Source organism: Silene latifolia, chromosome 3 (assembly GCF_048544455.1).
Source record: "Silene latifolia isolate original U9 population chromosome 3, ASM4854445v1, whole genome shotgun sequence".
Taxonomy (NCBI): Eukaryota; Viridiplantae; Streptophyta; class Magnoliopsida; order Caryophyllales; family Caryophyllaceae; genus Silene; species Silene latifolia.
In genome coordinates this window covers 18,876,149-18,892,910 of record NC_133528.1, presented here as the reverse complement: position 1 = coordinate 18,892,910, position 16,762 = coordinate 18,876,149, and the positions used below count along the sequence as shown (strand labels likewise).

The 16,762-nt window shown below is 36.7% G+C and overlaps 2 protein-coding genes across 2 annotated transcripts; one reads left to right on the top strand and one right to left on the bottom strand.

Moving 5' to 3' along the window:
- Window positions 1-1,067: 1,067 nt before the first annotated feature.
- Window positions 1,068-2,165, bottom strand: LOC141648782 (uncharacterized). The gene has a single exon (XM_074457498.1). It carries the CDS (start codon window positions 2,163-2,165, stop codon window positions 1,068-1,070), a length of 1,098 nt encoding a protein of 365 aa, XP_074313599.1.
- Window positions 2,166-2,986: 821 nt separating this feature from the next.
- LOC141648781 (uncharacterized) lies at window positions 2,987-4,939 on the top strand. The gene is made up of 3 exons (XM_074457497.1): window positions 2,987-3,077; window positions 3,445-4,121; window positions 4,841-4,939. Exons 1-3 carry the CDS (start codon window positions 2,987-2,989, stop codon window positions 4,937-4,939), a joined length of 867 nt encoding a protein of 288 aa, XP_074313598.1.
- The last annotated feature ends 11,823 nt before the right edge of the window (window positions 4,940-16,762 follow it).

The window sequence follows — 16,762 nt, the reverse complement described above, 5'->3', positions numbered from 1 at the left end:
CTATAACATTGTCGGTATTTATAAGAAATATTTTAAATATATGAAAAAACTAAATAAAAAGGCGAAAAACCAGTAACAAATTCTGATCTAGGACATGACATTGAGTATCAACGTCCAGCACCAAGCTAGACCTTGACACCCAATGTCCACACGATTACAGGACGTGTAAAGCCAACGTCCTCACCCAGCTTGGACGTGTAAATCCAACGTCCCATGTTGGTGTGGACGTCCAGATTTAACGTCCTATATGGGTTGGGACGATGAATTTGCACGTCCATGTTGGGCATGGACAATGAGTTTGCTCGTCTATAATGGGCTTGGACAATGAGTTTGCTCGTCCAGGTTGGGTATGAACAATGAGTTTGCTCGTCTATAATGGGCTTGGACAATGAGTTTGCACGTCCAAGTTGAGTATGGACTTAATTAAAACAAACTTAACGAAATTACATAAATTATATAAAATTTAATTAAAACAAACCTAACGGTATTACATAAATTATATAAAACTTAATTAAACCAGACTCAACATAAATTGAAAATACAACTTAATTCATAATACAAATACATTATTAAAGTTTAATCTTCTCGCAGCTTCTGGGTCAGTTGTTGTGGGACGTTCTCTTCGTCGACCAACTCTAGGTGTTGTTCCCATTAATGTATGTCATTTGTCGAAGTTTGACTGGTAATAATCAACATAATGGGAAAGAGCAGGGTGTCTGTAACCTTCCCAAAAAGGATCGATCGGTGGCATAGGTGGTTCTCTTGATGGTACACTATAATGCAATCTCATCCAATGGAGATGCTAATTTACGATCCACAAAACACCGTATGGCGACAGACTTTGACTTGTGGGCCTTAGGGGTAAGTATGTAGAACATTGCCAAGAAGTAGTGTCTCCAATGGTATTTTGGGCGATGACACAAATAGTCCAGTTAAACAAGGACGCAAACACAAACTAATATTCCCCATCCATAAAATGGTGGGTCCCACAACCGCCACTGTTGGTAAACTTAATCCGTTTCAATGTTTGCTCGTATCTGCTCAAAACATTCGGTGTCACACGTCTATCATAAAACAAATACCCTGTAGATGTCGTTGTCCTCAATGTCCCTTATACACCACTCTCTCATGACTAAGTGGTCACTTTCCCTACCCCGCACAACATGCGAGATTACCCGATAACCACAATAACCATCATCACCGACATCTACCCAACCATCAAAGAAACACCATAGGTTTTCCGGGACCCCCCATTTTTTACTCCAAGTTGACAAAAGTCCCTTAGTGTAGCCGGTCTCCAACGATGCACCTACCGGTACTTGATCAAAATCACCCATCGTAGCATGAACAGGTGTTGTAGCAGGTGTAGAAGGTGTCGCTGACTTTCTCCTTGCATGCTCAAATCCCGACTTGTTCTGAGTAGTAGAACCTCTCGGTCTTCGCTTGGGGTTTTCTCTAACAAGAGGTGGTTGAATTTCCTCGTCTTCCAGATGAAGACCATCGCGTATTTTCTCAATAAGTAACCTCTTCTTAGCCGGGTCACTAGTTCTCACTTCCGCTATAAACGACTCCAACTCATCATCGTCATTCATGGGAATTGCTTGGGTATTGTCATACACCAAGGTCTTGCAATATGCGTGAATGTCATCAAGATGGACCCTCTTATCCATTCTTTGCAATTGGATCAACCAACAAGTACAAGGTAACCCATGATTAACCTGTAGCACACATCCACAATGGTCTTCCAACCCGTTCACGAGTTTTATCCCTCTCTTAATCTCGGCTTCCATGATCTCAATGGCATTGATAGACACATTTCCTTGCAACCAGGAAAATACATGATCTCCAATTCGCGGCCTACTCCTCGATACTTCTAGCTCATATCTAATCTTCGAGTATTGTGCTTCAATCATGGAATGAATACGGGACCATATAGTGTCAAGGTTTAGGTTAGCACTCTTCAACCAAGCTTTCAAAAGTAAATGGGAGGACTCTACCCGGGAAGTGGTCGATTTTCCAAGATGGAAGTATTGGTTTGTATAGCATAAAATGAACTTGTTCTTGTATTTACCCCATGTCTTAACCACATAAGTCTCCAACTCTTCCCACTTGCAAAAAGATTCCCAAGCGCTCCTAAACTCATCAACAGTGGATGCATCGATCATGCGGTACCAACCGCTTTATGCATTGGTCATTATGACATCTTTGTACCACTTTAGGTTCTGCTTTGAGAGTATTTTTTCTCTATAGCATGGTTTAAGTGCCAAGAACACAAAAGGTGAGGAGTGCTCGGATAAACGGACTCAAGAGCGGCGATCAAACCCAACTCCCGATCAGTGAAAAAGACAAAAATAGATAAACCCGTACAATAAAAAAGCTCTCTTAATCTCTCCAACATCCACCAGTAATCCTCTTCCAACTCTGACGGAAGGAGCACCACAACAATTAAGAATGAAGAACCACATGGTGTGACACCAACAACCTCAATGAGATAAACATTGTAAACATTGGTATTGTACGTCGAGTCAATTAGAACCATATGTGGATAAGCATGGAAGAGTTTAACGGCTTCCGGATGAGACATGAAAACATGACTAAGCTCCTTTGTCTCGATATTTGATTTGTGCCATTCCACATACTTAGCACCAAAAGCTAGAGCCAACATTTGTTGAGCGGCATTCCGTTTTCCTCTAATTTCACGCTGAACCTTGTTTGCCTCTCTATAAATTTGGGCGCTAGTAGATTGGGGTTTGTCGGGCGTTCTTTGATGAAGACGATTTTTAATATCTCTTGGGGGAATTGATGCCATGACTTGTTTCCTCACAAACTCTTTCTCGTCGGCATCCAAACCCAAATAATGCCTATCCCCATCTTGGTACTTCGTTAGTTGGTGGTTGTGATATTCACCCTTCTCCGATGTCAAAATGTTCCAAACAATCAAATCGTTCCCATTTACATCCTTAGCTCAGTTCTCAAAGGCTCGAATATGGAACAAACAGTGACATTTATCCGTCTCTTTCTTCTTACGGGGAATGTCGGGAATTTCGAGCTCGTCGGGATCGATCTTCTTCTCTCTGGTTCGCATGTACCTTGAACAACGAAAGTATGACCCCTCCAACTCAAGTTGTTTACAAAAAGCTTATGACACAATTGAGTGAGATTTTCTAGACCAAATGCTTATTGCACTTAGTTTCCCTACTATTTTCAAAGGATGGATCATGTAGTGTGTTACAACTGCTACATATTCCATTAATCTCAATGGTAATATGTTTGGCTTCTTCAAGGGTCAAAGAGGGTTAAGACATGGGGACCCCATTTCCCCTCTTCTCTTTACTATATGCATGGTGTACCTCACTAGACTCATCACCTATACTACTGATACTAGGCCTTTCCATTATCACCCCCTCTGTAAGCCTCTCAAATTAACTCATTTAATGTTTACAGATGATCTTCTTTCATTTTGCAAAGAGGATGCCACTTCTATGATCTTGCTGCTGGGAACTTTTGCCACATTCTCTATTTCCTTAGGGGTCAAAATGAGCAAGGCCACGTCTAATGTCTATTTTAATGGGGTCAATCCTATATTGAAGCAAGACATAATTCAGATTTCTGGTTTGGTTGAGGGCAAACTTCCCTTCAGATACTTGGGGGTACTTATTAAGACTACCGAGCTTTCTATCAGGGACTGTAAACCTCTGATAGATAAGATCAACAGAATCAGAACTCTTAGAGCTATAAAACTATCCCATGCTGGGAGATTAGTTTTGGTTAGGTCTGTCCTAAAAACTTTCCATAATTATTGGGCTCAGATGTTTATTATTCCTGCATGCTGTATCAATAATATTGAAAGGATTTGTAGAAATTTTCTATGGGATGGAGGAGTTGATTTTATGAGATCACCTTTGGTGGCTTGGGACAAGGCCTGCAGATCTAAGAAGGAAGGGGGTTTGGGTCTGAAAAATGATTCTCTATGGAATCAGGCACCTTTAGGGAAGCTTGTTTGGTGGATTTATACTAAAGCTGACCTACTTTGGGTTAAATGGGTAAATCACACCTATCTTAAGGGTGCTGATTGGCACACCTATACCCCAACTACCTATTCCTCCTGGTATTGGAGAAAGGTGTGTCAAGTCAAGCATTTATATCAAAGTGCCTATCAACAACATCTATGGACCCAGTACACTATAGCCTAAGGATATGATTTTATTCGCATCAAAGGGAATGAAGTCCTATGGCATGAAATGGATGGAACAACTGGAACATCCCTAAACATAGCTTCTTTTCTTGGATTTATCACCATGGTAATATGAATATCAAAGATAAATTATACAAATTGGGGATAACTGAGAATGATACCTGCTGTGTATGTGGTATCGCCTCTGAAAGTAAGGAGCACCTTTTCTTTAAGTGTTCGTATAGTTAGGAGACCATTTTGCATGTCGGAGCTTGGATTGGCATCAGTCTTCCCTCGCGGGATGACCTGAATTAGAGAATTGCTAGATCAGGTACCAAAATACAGATAGATATACTGAATGCAACAATTAATTCCTGTATTTATCACATCTGGAGGCAACGCAACAAAAGTAAACACGATCTTACCTTGATTCGTCCTCTATGGCTAGCTCGTGAGATTGTTGATGGTATTAAGAAGCGGATTGAAGGAAGAGAAAGGGGGAAGTACAGTAGACAAGAGGTGATTTGGATGGGGAAACTCATCAATGCTCAGATTTAATAGGAAAAGAGACGATTTTTGTCTGATGAAGACTGGTTTTGGTGTTTGTGGGAGTTGAAGGGATTAAGGTTTTTTTGGTCTAAATCTGATGTTTGTTGTTGTAATCAGATTTCATTTGTTTGTGTTTCCTTGTTTAGTTTGATTATTTTCCCTTTATGGGCCTATGTGTTGTGGGCTGATGTTGGGATAATTGTATGGTACGGATGAGATATTTGTCTACCCGGCAAATATCTGCCCGTACACAGTGGTCACCGTTTTTTGATAGGTATATATATATATATATATATATATATATATATATATATATATATATATATATATATATATATATATATATATATAGAGAGAGAGAGAGAGAGAGAGAGAGAGAGAGAGAGAGAGAGAGAGAGAGAGAAATAGGATCCTGTGCGAACCTAAAATTTGGTGCGAACTTATGAACTAACTTAAAAACCTCACCCAAACACACACTGACCATTCCCGCAGTCCCCCTTTACATTATCCCTACCATTAAAATTATTCCCCTCGTCATCACCGATCACGTCATTACCGACCACCGGGTTGGATTACCACCATCGTCACCCCTCCGACGACCTAGACACCGGCACTCCTCCGACGACACAGATTCTAGCAACGACGAGTTGTGTCATCAAACTTATCACGCCGACGCACTTCTGGTTCCCATCATCACCGACGAGTCACCTTAGCTGTATTTGTCACCAGAGTTTCACCCTCACACACACACACTACCATCATAGATCTGTAATTTCAATCACATTTTTTTTTAAAAAAATTAGATCTATTGTAGTTGTGTCGCGCGTCGACTGGAGTGGAAGGTAGTGTGGTTGATGTTTGACGGAGTTGTAGGTTGTGGTGGAAAAATGAGGGCATTGAGGTTGTGGTTTCGGGTTAGTCGTGAGAACGACGCCGTCTAGGGGCTGGTGTTGTTGTGTGGTTGTTGTTGGGCTGGCTGGTGGACGTGATTCCAGGCGCCGTTTTCGACGGATGCTCGATCGTCGACGATGACGATGTGGTGGTGGTAATGTTATTAATTGGTGTGCCATTAGTGTATGGTGGTGGTGATGTTAGTCATCAGGTTTTGGTTATGGTATCGGCGACGACGGTTTGGCCAATGGTGATGGCGGTCAAAATGGGGGGATGTGTAGCTATAAATTGTTGGGTTAGTGTGGTGGGTATAAAAATGGTGGATTTGTTGTGTTTGGGGAGTGGTGGCGGCAGTGGGGTGGCGGTGGTGGTTGGTGCTGGTGGTGTAAAGATGGGTGGTAGGTGGTTCTGGCGTGAGGTGGCGCAACTGTGGTGGGTTGAAGTCGGATACACAGAATAGTACCTTAGATACACATATACAAGCTCTAGATACATGTGTATCTAGGTTTGATAGGATGTGTATCTAGCTTTATTGACATGTGTATCTAGGTTTGATAAGAGTAGTTAAATGCAGTTAAGCACCGTACTTTAGTTCGCACTTTTTGACCTGAACCCTAATATATATATATATATATATATATATATATATATATATATATATATATATATATATATATATATATATATATATATATATATATATATATATATATATATATATATATATATATATATATATATATATATATATATATATATATATATATATATATTTTATATTTATAGAGGTAAGATCCGGTGAGAACAATCATTCGGTGAGAACAAACTAACCATATAAACTTAATGAACAATACACGTGTAACTACTCAAAACAAACCCCAAACTTGCCTTTTTCTCATTTATCCGACTCATTTTATAACTCTCCTGCCTCATCAAACTAATACCCTCACCCATTTCAATCAAATCTGTCGGTCGGTCATCTGACGCGTCGACGCCGGCAGCGGTCATCCGAATATATTAACTTCCTCACCTATCTCCCTCGTCGGCGCTCCTCCCAACCCACCACAACACCGCATCGCCGCTATTACTGGCATATTTCCGAATCCTACATTTGAAATCATAGATCCTACACTCTTCCCCTTCTTTCAATTTCACTACAAAATCAATTTCTTGTAAACGACATTGGTGTATCTAGTTTCTATATTAATGTATCTCAAACCAATTTTAGTGTACCTGGTAACTAATTTTGTGTATTAATGGTAGATACATTAAAGAAGTGGTTAGATACATAAAAAACTAGTGTAGATACATCGTAATAGAAGGGAAACCAACGAAGGGGGAATGGGTGAGGTAGAATCGGCGGGCCTGTCGAAGTTTCCACCGGTGAGGGTTCCTGTCTTCCTGAAATGGGTCGTCGCCGAACTTAAGGATATTAAGGATGGTTCAACATTTTTCAGATTGCCAGCTAGCCTTTTGCGAATGTGGAATCGATTGCCAGTTTGTTCTGTGAAAGGTGGTACCTGATAATCGCTGACAGGGTTGACTGCTCCGTCTAGTTACGATGTCGGTTGACAGTTCCGAAGGGTTACGCTGATGAATGTGCAAGTTTAATCCCCACATTATCATTCCGATATCCAGTACATATCGTCATCTATCATCATTATTTTTGCGCATTAATCTCTATCTCTATCTCTATCATTAATTTTTCTTTATTCCAAATTTGAATTACCAACAATCAGGCCTTTCTATCTTTTCCAAAACCTCATTTTTTCTATAAACAACGACGGTGATAACTTGTGAGAATAGCGGATCAGGTTGTTTTGCGTCGGAGGTGCGGTGGCAAAGTTACCAAGCGTCATCGTGTTCAAGGAAACTCACCGCAACCGTCCGAGTGGTTGTGTGAGTGGTAGTCGTGGAAGGGATTTTATGTGGTGGCTGGTGGTGATAATGGTATGTAGTGTTGCCAGTGATGTCGGCGGTGATGTTGATGGCGGTGGTGGCTGACGGTGGTGTCTATGGCGGTGGTAGCTGACTGTGATTTGTGGTTGTATGTTGTGTTTGTTGTTTGGATGACAATGATAGAAAATTAGATATGAGGTAAGGTGCGTCATCTGAGCCTTTAATCTCTGGAGGAGAGTCGTTCTCACCGTTCTCACCGAGTGTTCGTTCTCACCGGATCCTAAATATATATATATATATATATATATATATATATATATATATATATATATATATATATATATATATATATATATATATATATATATATATATATATATATATATATATATATATATATATATAAATTGCATCAAGTGAGTCTAGGTATCTTAGGTGAGTCTAGCATTTTAATCTCAAATGTATTCGATTTTAAACAAATGAATGGCCGAGATTAATCTAGCTCATACTATATAAACTTAAAAATCTAACCTAACAAAGATCATAACCCAATATCACTTTATCTCTCTTCCTTCCATCTCTCTCTAAATCGTCTTCTTCTACAGATCCCCAAATTCTAGGTTTCCAATTTTCAACAATTCACGTTTAATTAATCTCATCAATTTTAGAAACTCAAGCAATAAGCAATTTTATTAGTTCAATCAATTCAGTTAATTCATGATTCTAGCAATTCGGGATTGAATCTATTCAATCGATTTAAACAACTTAATCAAACCCCGATTTAGATCTTTCAGCTGAAATCGCATTTTTCGTTCGATTACCTTCAATCGATTTCCGTTTAGTTCTACGCTTTCTAGTTAATTTAAAAATTGTTATTGTTGATTGTTCATACTATTAATGTCGATTATATGTTGTATTCAAACTATTTCTGAAACATTAGGGCTATGTCATGGTGAAACTAACAATCTTTCATTTTCTCATGCTTTGTTGTAATTGATTTATGTGTTAATTTGCGATTTTATGGATTATTTTGTGGTATAACATCATTTTATATTATTTACCGTTTATTATTTGTGTTATAAATGTTTGTAAAAAAAGTTAAGGTTTTCACATTATTAAATTCATACCTGGATTTGTTTTCGTGAAATTGCGGTAAATGTGAGGATTCAATTAGTTTTCGTAAAAAAATCAACGAAACCTCATTCGTAATAGCGTTATAAAGAACATTGAAACTGCATGACAGAATTGAACTTAAAATATCCTTACAACATTGCATATTTGATGTTATGTGATTTTTTTCAATTAAATATGATGGTTTAACATTGTCATAAACTCGCAATGATGTTACTGTAATGATGTTACTGTAATGATGTTACTATAATATTGTTACTGTGAAATTATCATTAATAATGGACCACCGACTTTCGCATATGGTTTATCTAGTAATTGTCGAATGTTTTGTTTTGGTTGTCAGAAGAATTGAAGAAAGAAGAAGATTTGAGAAATCAACCAACACAAAAAAAAGGCGCACAAGTATACAATATATACAAAAAAAAAGCAAGACGTTGAATAATAAATCATGGAGATAGGCATGAAGAAAGCAATGTTATTGAAGTTGGAGTGATAGTGGACACTTTTACCATTATTGTTGTGTTATTTGTTGTATGGTCAACACCACTTTATTGCTTTATTAGTTTATTAGATAACTTTGTACGTTCCTCCTAATTCCAATACAACCAATCCTTATTCTGCCACGTCACAACAATAGTGTTACAAAGAATAACATCGGTCATTAATCAAAGTTACATGTTCTTATCGTAACATCTTCGTTATATTTAATTTTTCAATGGTATATCAATATTATCGTAACAATGTTACTGTAAAAACATTAATTCATTAAACTAACATGACAACAATGTTACAATAATTATTATTTAGTTTGTGTATTATATCAAACGGTGTATAAAGTAGTTCAAAAATGTAATGAAAAAGTTGTATGTTTCGTATTTTAAAAGTGACAATGTTACTGTAACATTGATACAGTAATTGTGTTACTGTAACATCATTCATTCATAAAAATAATACGGATACAGTGTTAAAAGACCAAACTTTAATTACTTCAATAATAAAAAATCAAGTGAAAACAGACTAGCCCAGTTGATCCACTAAAATGATTTGCAATATCACATCGTATTAATGTGAAAAGTTTACAAGAAGTATACATCATAATCACACATCAAAATATGACAATAATGTTAACAGCCTCAACTAGGATTTCAACTTCATTAACGTTGCCTTCTTCACACCTATCTTCATGACCGATTAGCCAGAGTCTTACTCCATTTTGTATATATCTTCTCTTTGCGCGCCTTTTTTGTATTGGTTGATTTCTCAAACTTTCTTCTTCAAATATTCTGACATTAAAAACAAAATATTCGACTATTAATAACTAAAACTTATGCGAAGCTTGTGGTCCATCATTGTTCATAATTTTACAAGAACAATATTACAAAAGAACATTATTTGTGAGTTTATGACAATTGTTATACCATCAAATTTAATGAGAAAAAACCAATAACATCAAATATACAATATTGTAACAAAGATATCAAGTTCGATTTACATCATGCAAGAGTAATGTTACTGAAACGCTATTACAAATAAGAAGAGTTGAGGATTTTATGAAATCGTTACGATTCTGTCATGCAGTAGTAATATTACAAGAACGCTATTACAATAATCAATCCCACGCAAACACAAAAGCGTACATTAATTACTCGCTTTTATAAATCGTTAACCCTAATTTTTAGGCGAAAATTAGAACATGAAGTATCACAGAATTTAATAATTAAGAAAACAAAAACTAGAATTAATTTCTCAATTTCTATGTTCGAAAAAGTGAATATATATACAATCAATTGACAGTTTATTTATATAATTCATGATCAACAAAAGCAACATGCAAAATTAAACCTAATTTTTTGGCGAAAAATCAATTAATCGATTTGAGCAAAACATTAACCCTAAATCAATTAATAGTTTCTTCATATCATCAATAAAATCAACAACAACCACAACAACAATAACAATCATCATCAACAACAACAACAACAACAACAACAACAACCTGAAATAACATAAATCACAACGAAATTTTTGTAAAAATATAACGAAAATTGAGAGCGATTTATACCTCTTCTTTATGCGATAAACCGATCTAATATAATCTTAACTAAACTTTTTTGAAGATCTTCGCTTGATTTTAATAAAAATTTCGTTTGATTTTTAATGTTTTTTGGAAAAAGAGGCGGTTGAAGGAATTAGATCGTCTGTTTTTTTGTTGAATAATTGATGACTATGGTGTTTAGAGAGAGAGAGAGAGAGGGAGAGAATACTTGTAGAGAGATAAAATTTATGACAATAATGAGACGTGAAAGAGGAAGTGTTTAGTTTTATAATTTTGCAGATTGATAGAGGGTGACGTGGAAGAATGAGGGCTGTTGGATCTTGTTGATCCAACGGTTCTTATTGATATGCTAGACTCATCTAAGATGCTAGACTCATGGGATGCTCACACTATATATATATATATATATATATATGTATATATATATATATGTATATATATATATATGTATATATATATATATGTATATATATGTATATATGGTCAGGATCCGTTGAGAACCGCTAACATAATGAGAACCGTGAGAACTCTTACTAAATCATCATCAGATCTTGTTCCGAAAGTTTTGATGAATCATTTACCCTTAGTTTAGTTTATTCAAATACATTTTTAGTATAGCTAAACAAAATTTATTGATTTTATTAACAAAATATAAACTTAATGTACAAAAATACAGTTAGGCATACTAAAACGGTTATAGATGCAAGAAAACAAATACTAGGTGCATGAAAATTGTTACATGCATGAAAATGATTACTAGGTGCATGAAAACAACTGGTTCTAGGTGCATAAAAATGAGTTCTAGGTGCGTGAAAATTGTCAGATACATGAAAATGAGTAGTAGGTGCATAGAAATTAATAAAATGCATCTCGTCTCGATTTTTATCACTAGTTTATGTTTTTTAGACCAAGAAATATGTTATCTAGCCATAAAATTCCATGCCGAATCCAAATATGTCATTATTTTTTAAAAAAAAAAATCATAAAGTGGAGTTCTCACGGTTCTCATTATGTTGGTGGTTCTCATAGGATCCCAATTATATATATATATATATATATATATATATATATATATATATATATATATATATATATATATATATATATATATATATATATATATATATATATATATACTTACATTTTATTAAAAAAAACTCGGGTTGTTTACGATTTTTGGACCCATTAGTTGCTATCACTAATGCAAACCCATTCTCAAAAGCTATTTTCTGAGCCCAGTCAAACGCCTCATCCCGACTCGGAAAACATATTACCGTCTCATATAAGTGCTTGTAATTAACACCGTCACCACCAAATACCTCAAATGGGACCTGTTAACACGTAAAATTAATAATGATTAGGTGCTAAAATACGTAACACGACCTAAATATACGAAAAACAACTAAATAAAAAGGCGAAAAACCAATTTCAAAATCCAATCAATGACCCGACATTGAGTTTCAACGTCTAGCACCAGGTAGGACGTTGAAACCCAACGTCTATCCCAAACAGGGACGTGAAGATTCGTCGTCCAAGACTAAGAAAGACGACAAGAATCAACGTCCATCCCTTCTTAGACGTGTATATTCAACGTGCATACCCATCATGGACAAGAATAATGATTGTCCCTCTCCAGCGAACATGTTCAATGTCTACGTCCTAGTCCATGATACACGTGAATAGTGAACGTCTATGTCCATACAGGACGATGATTTTCAAAGTCTAACTTCTTACGACATAAATTACGAGGGCTATGATAAGTTCGATTCATGCTAATTTTATTCAAAAGGTAATTCGATACTAATGTTATTCGTACTATTTCGATTCAAGCTAATACCATTCATACTAGTTAACATTCATAAGGTAACTCGATTATAAATCCAATTCATACTACTTCGATTAAAACGAGAAATAATAGGTAGTAAATTACTTACCGATGATTAATTGTTAGCGTTTGATTTAGATTATTGTTCGTTGTTCGACATTGAATTGGATGAACAAAGTGTTGGTTTTTTTTTTTAAAGTTTGTTGTTTGCTTGGGAGAGAAAAGAGTAGAGAGAGGGAGAGTAAGGGTAGAGAGTGTCTTTTTTTTAAAAAAAAAAAAAACGTTGACGGCGTTTCGCAGCACCCACCAAAGTCTTACTTACATATATCCATGATAGATCTACATGTTTCTATTACTCATCGTTATCTTTTTTTCTTAAGCTCGTCTTATAGTTTATGACGAGCGTAATAGGTAATAAACGGACATCATAACGACCTTAATAATAGGCAAATTATTTTGAACCAATTTAAACATTATCCAAATAACACTCTTTTACTGAATTTTGACACGACCATGGTGTCCTTTTCTCGTGGAACTAGCTATGAGAGGTACAAAGACGATATAGCGAGTTGCCTAGGGGTTCAGTTGGTACAAATTTAGGAGAAATACTTGGGGATCCATGCGGTGGTTGGTTAATTAAATAAGGTAATAACGAACATCATTCGTGACAAATTGAGTAAGGCCCCGTTCTTTTGGATTGAAACAGATCTGATCTGAACTGAACTAAACTTATAGGATCTAAACTGAACTAAACTAAATTTATAGGATCTTGTAACACCCCTATACTCCAAGTGCCTTACCAGGACCACTTAAGGCATGGAAGTGCTACCATCTCGGTTTCCTGAGGCAATGATAATCATAAGACAATAACGAAACATACTTAAAAGTAAATAATGTTTAAAGCGATACAACCAAGACCGAAACTGATAAAAGAAAATACAAAGGTTCTCAACTGTTAAACCAACTAGCTAAAGACCAACGTTTGACACAACGGAAGACTTCTAAAATAGCTCGTGATGAATCATCCCAGCTATCCTATGCGCATCAATCGTACCTGCTCAATAACTGCTCACTACCCCCGAATGGATCACCACAGTTTTTAAAACATTTAAACGAGGTCAGTACTAATTACATAAAATCAACAGCTGCAATAAATGGTAATACCAACAACTCAAATCCAACATCTTAATCACCACAACTCCACCCTATCACCACATATTTGACTACACACTGAAGTGTGTAGTCCTGCTAGAGTACTGCCGCAACAAGTACTCTTCACCGCCAGTGGGGGACCGCAGTCGTTTCCACCTAAGCCCTACTCATCTTATCCGAGCGATAAACCCATGTCCATTAATGTGCACATCCCTTATGTGGCGAGTTCTATAGAAGGCGAATCAAGGGCGTGAAGCCACTCCCGCAAGTGACTCCACTCAGCCAGGGACGCACCCCGAAGATCACAGACAGTTATACGATAATCACAATACTTCTACTTCTACCAACAATCACCAAATCAGAATCCAATACGATAGTACTCAATCAACAACATCAATACCAACAATGCCATGTAATTAATACCGAGTAGGGAAACCCTACCTGAAATGCAAACACCACAGACGGTCTAAGCAGCTAATCAGAATCTTTCTTCTGCGAAACCTCCTCCTATAACAAACATACATACAATTACCACCACATATATACTAATCACCCAAATCCTCCAAAATCACCCAATTAGGGTTTTAAAGGAACTCAACGAATCCAACATAAAAGGTATAAGGAACTTACCCTCGACACAAGGATCACAACGGCGAAAAGAACAAGATGATCCGACTCTCCTAGCCTTGGGGATTTTCTAATGATGTGGAATCAACTTACGTAACTCCTTTCTTGTCAATTAGGTTTTTAGATTTGTTAAAAAGGTTTAAGAAAAGTGACGGTAAACATTATATATTAATCTTGCATCATTAACGAAACCCGTCAAAACTCAGCCCGTAAACTAACTTACTCGATCGAGTAAGGTACTTACTCGATCGAGTGCCCCCTATTCGATCGAGTACCAAACTTACTCGATCGAGTACCTTACAGGCAGACTACGGTTTTGCGTCAAAAACTACTTACTCGATAGAGTAAGCCCCACTCGATAGAGTACCCAAAGACTCATAAAACCGTAGTATTACAGTCTTCCCTCCTTAAAAAGAACTTCGTTTCCGAAGTTCAACCCATATTCAAAATAAGCATACTAACTCGACCAAGACACAATAAACGCAACTAGGAACTCAAAACGTAACCCCCTCCTATCAAACAAGAACTCTTAACACCAACTCCACCAACTATTCCTACCTCCACAACATGTCTCACGATATCGTATCCACCACACTATAGTCTGTCGACACTAACTCCATACACTTCCAAATACCCTCCACCAACGTCGCTTGCTTTGTCTCACTACCTATTATCCACTAGAAAATCCAATATCACGATACTAATAACATCAAACGGAATGTTACAGATCTGAACTGAACTGAATTTATAGGATCTGAACTGAACTGAACTTATAGGATCTGAACTGAACTTATTGAATCCGAAGTGAACTTAAATTAAGTGACATATAAGATCTGAACTGAATTGAACTGAAAATTATAGGATATGAACTGAACTGAAATTATAGGATCTGAACTGAACTTATAGAATATGAATTGAACTGAACTGAACTTATAAGATTTAAAGTGAATTTAAATTAAGTGACTTTAAGTCCAAAAGAACAGGGCCCTAGCCGCAGGGGTGTCGTGGAAGCCTTCTTTCTAAGGCGAGGAGAGAGATATCGATAAAGGTCATGGCTCAATCAGTCCATAACTATACTATAAGTGTCTTTAAGCATTCGATAAGCTTTTGTGACAAACTCAGGTCTATTATTGTCTCTTGATTTGGGTGGGGTGTGGCGAATGGAATGAAGAAAATTGCTTGGGTAGCTTGGGATACGTTGTGTCATCCTAAATGCCTCGGGGGCCTTGGGTTTAGGGATTATTGGAATTTCAATAAGGCTTTGTTGGGAAAGCAAGCACGACGTCTACTTACGGATCACCAAAGTGATTATCGGAATTTAAATAAGCTAAGGGTTTGTTGGGAAAGCAAGCATAGTGTATACTTGGGGATCACCAAATTCTCATGTCTCAGGTGATGTGTGTTTATTTGGTTAGCATTTCCTCCTCTTTTCCCGCGCGTTTTGATGCTTTTTGGGACGGTTCTACCCCTTTCATTTGCATTTTGTGCCGTTACTCCCATACTACTTGTGCCCGTCTCCTTTTGTAGAGAATGAGTCGGGATTAGAGAACGAAAGCAAGAAAGGAGTCCCAAAAGAGCTTCCATGGGAGAAGAAGTGGAGGAAATGCTGAGAAGAGTTCTCTGCTGGTAGGCCGTAAGCCGGTCAGCCGGCAGGGAACCCACTACTTACATTCAAGGAAGAGAAGATAAAGAAAAAGATGAAGAGTTTTCTATGCCGGTAGGCCGACAAGGAACTCTCCCCTCATGCCTTAGAAGAAAAATGGAGCAGAAGAGACACACTTCAGCACCTACCCCTCATTTGTGACCTAATTTCATTGAAGACTATATATACCTTCTCATAACTCACTTGTACACACAACCCTAGACTACTAATTATTTCTCAATTTATGTTAAGCTTTCCATAATCAAGTACTAATATTTCCTTAATCAAACTTTAATTACTTAGCAATTTAGTGTAGATCTAGTTTAGTTCAAATGTTTACCTTTGTTACTTGGGTTTGTAAGAGAAGATTTTGAATAAATTCTTTCATTATTAATCCAAAGCTTGAATCTTTCCTAAGTATTGGTATAATTTCCTTCCTTGTTTACTTTAGTTTTCAATTGTTTACATCTTTGTTTCATTTTAATTGTTGTTTGAATTAGCATAATGTTTATTGTTATGTTTGTGTGTTGTTCTTCATTTATTCATACTTGTTCATCCACTATGAGTGAGTAGTTCCCCTCTAGGGTTTAGGGGGAACTTAAGTGAGGGGTTAAACTATTAATATGGTTGTTAATATTTGAGTTTTGGGTGATTATTTAGCCTTTGTAAACATGTATACAAGGTGTTTGATGAATTGTGTGTATGAAAGTTCATACCTTTCTTTAATTTATGCTTAGTATCTTCATGGATGAGAGTTTGTGTGGGTACTTGATAGTATGTTTATGATGAGTTTGAATGCATTGTGATGATTTTGTG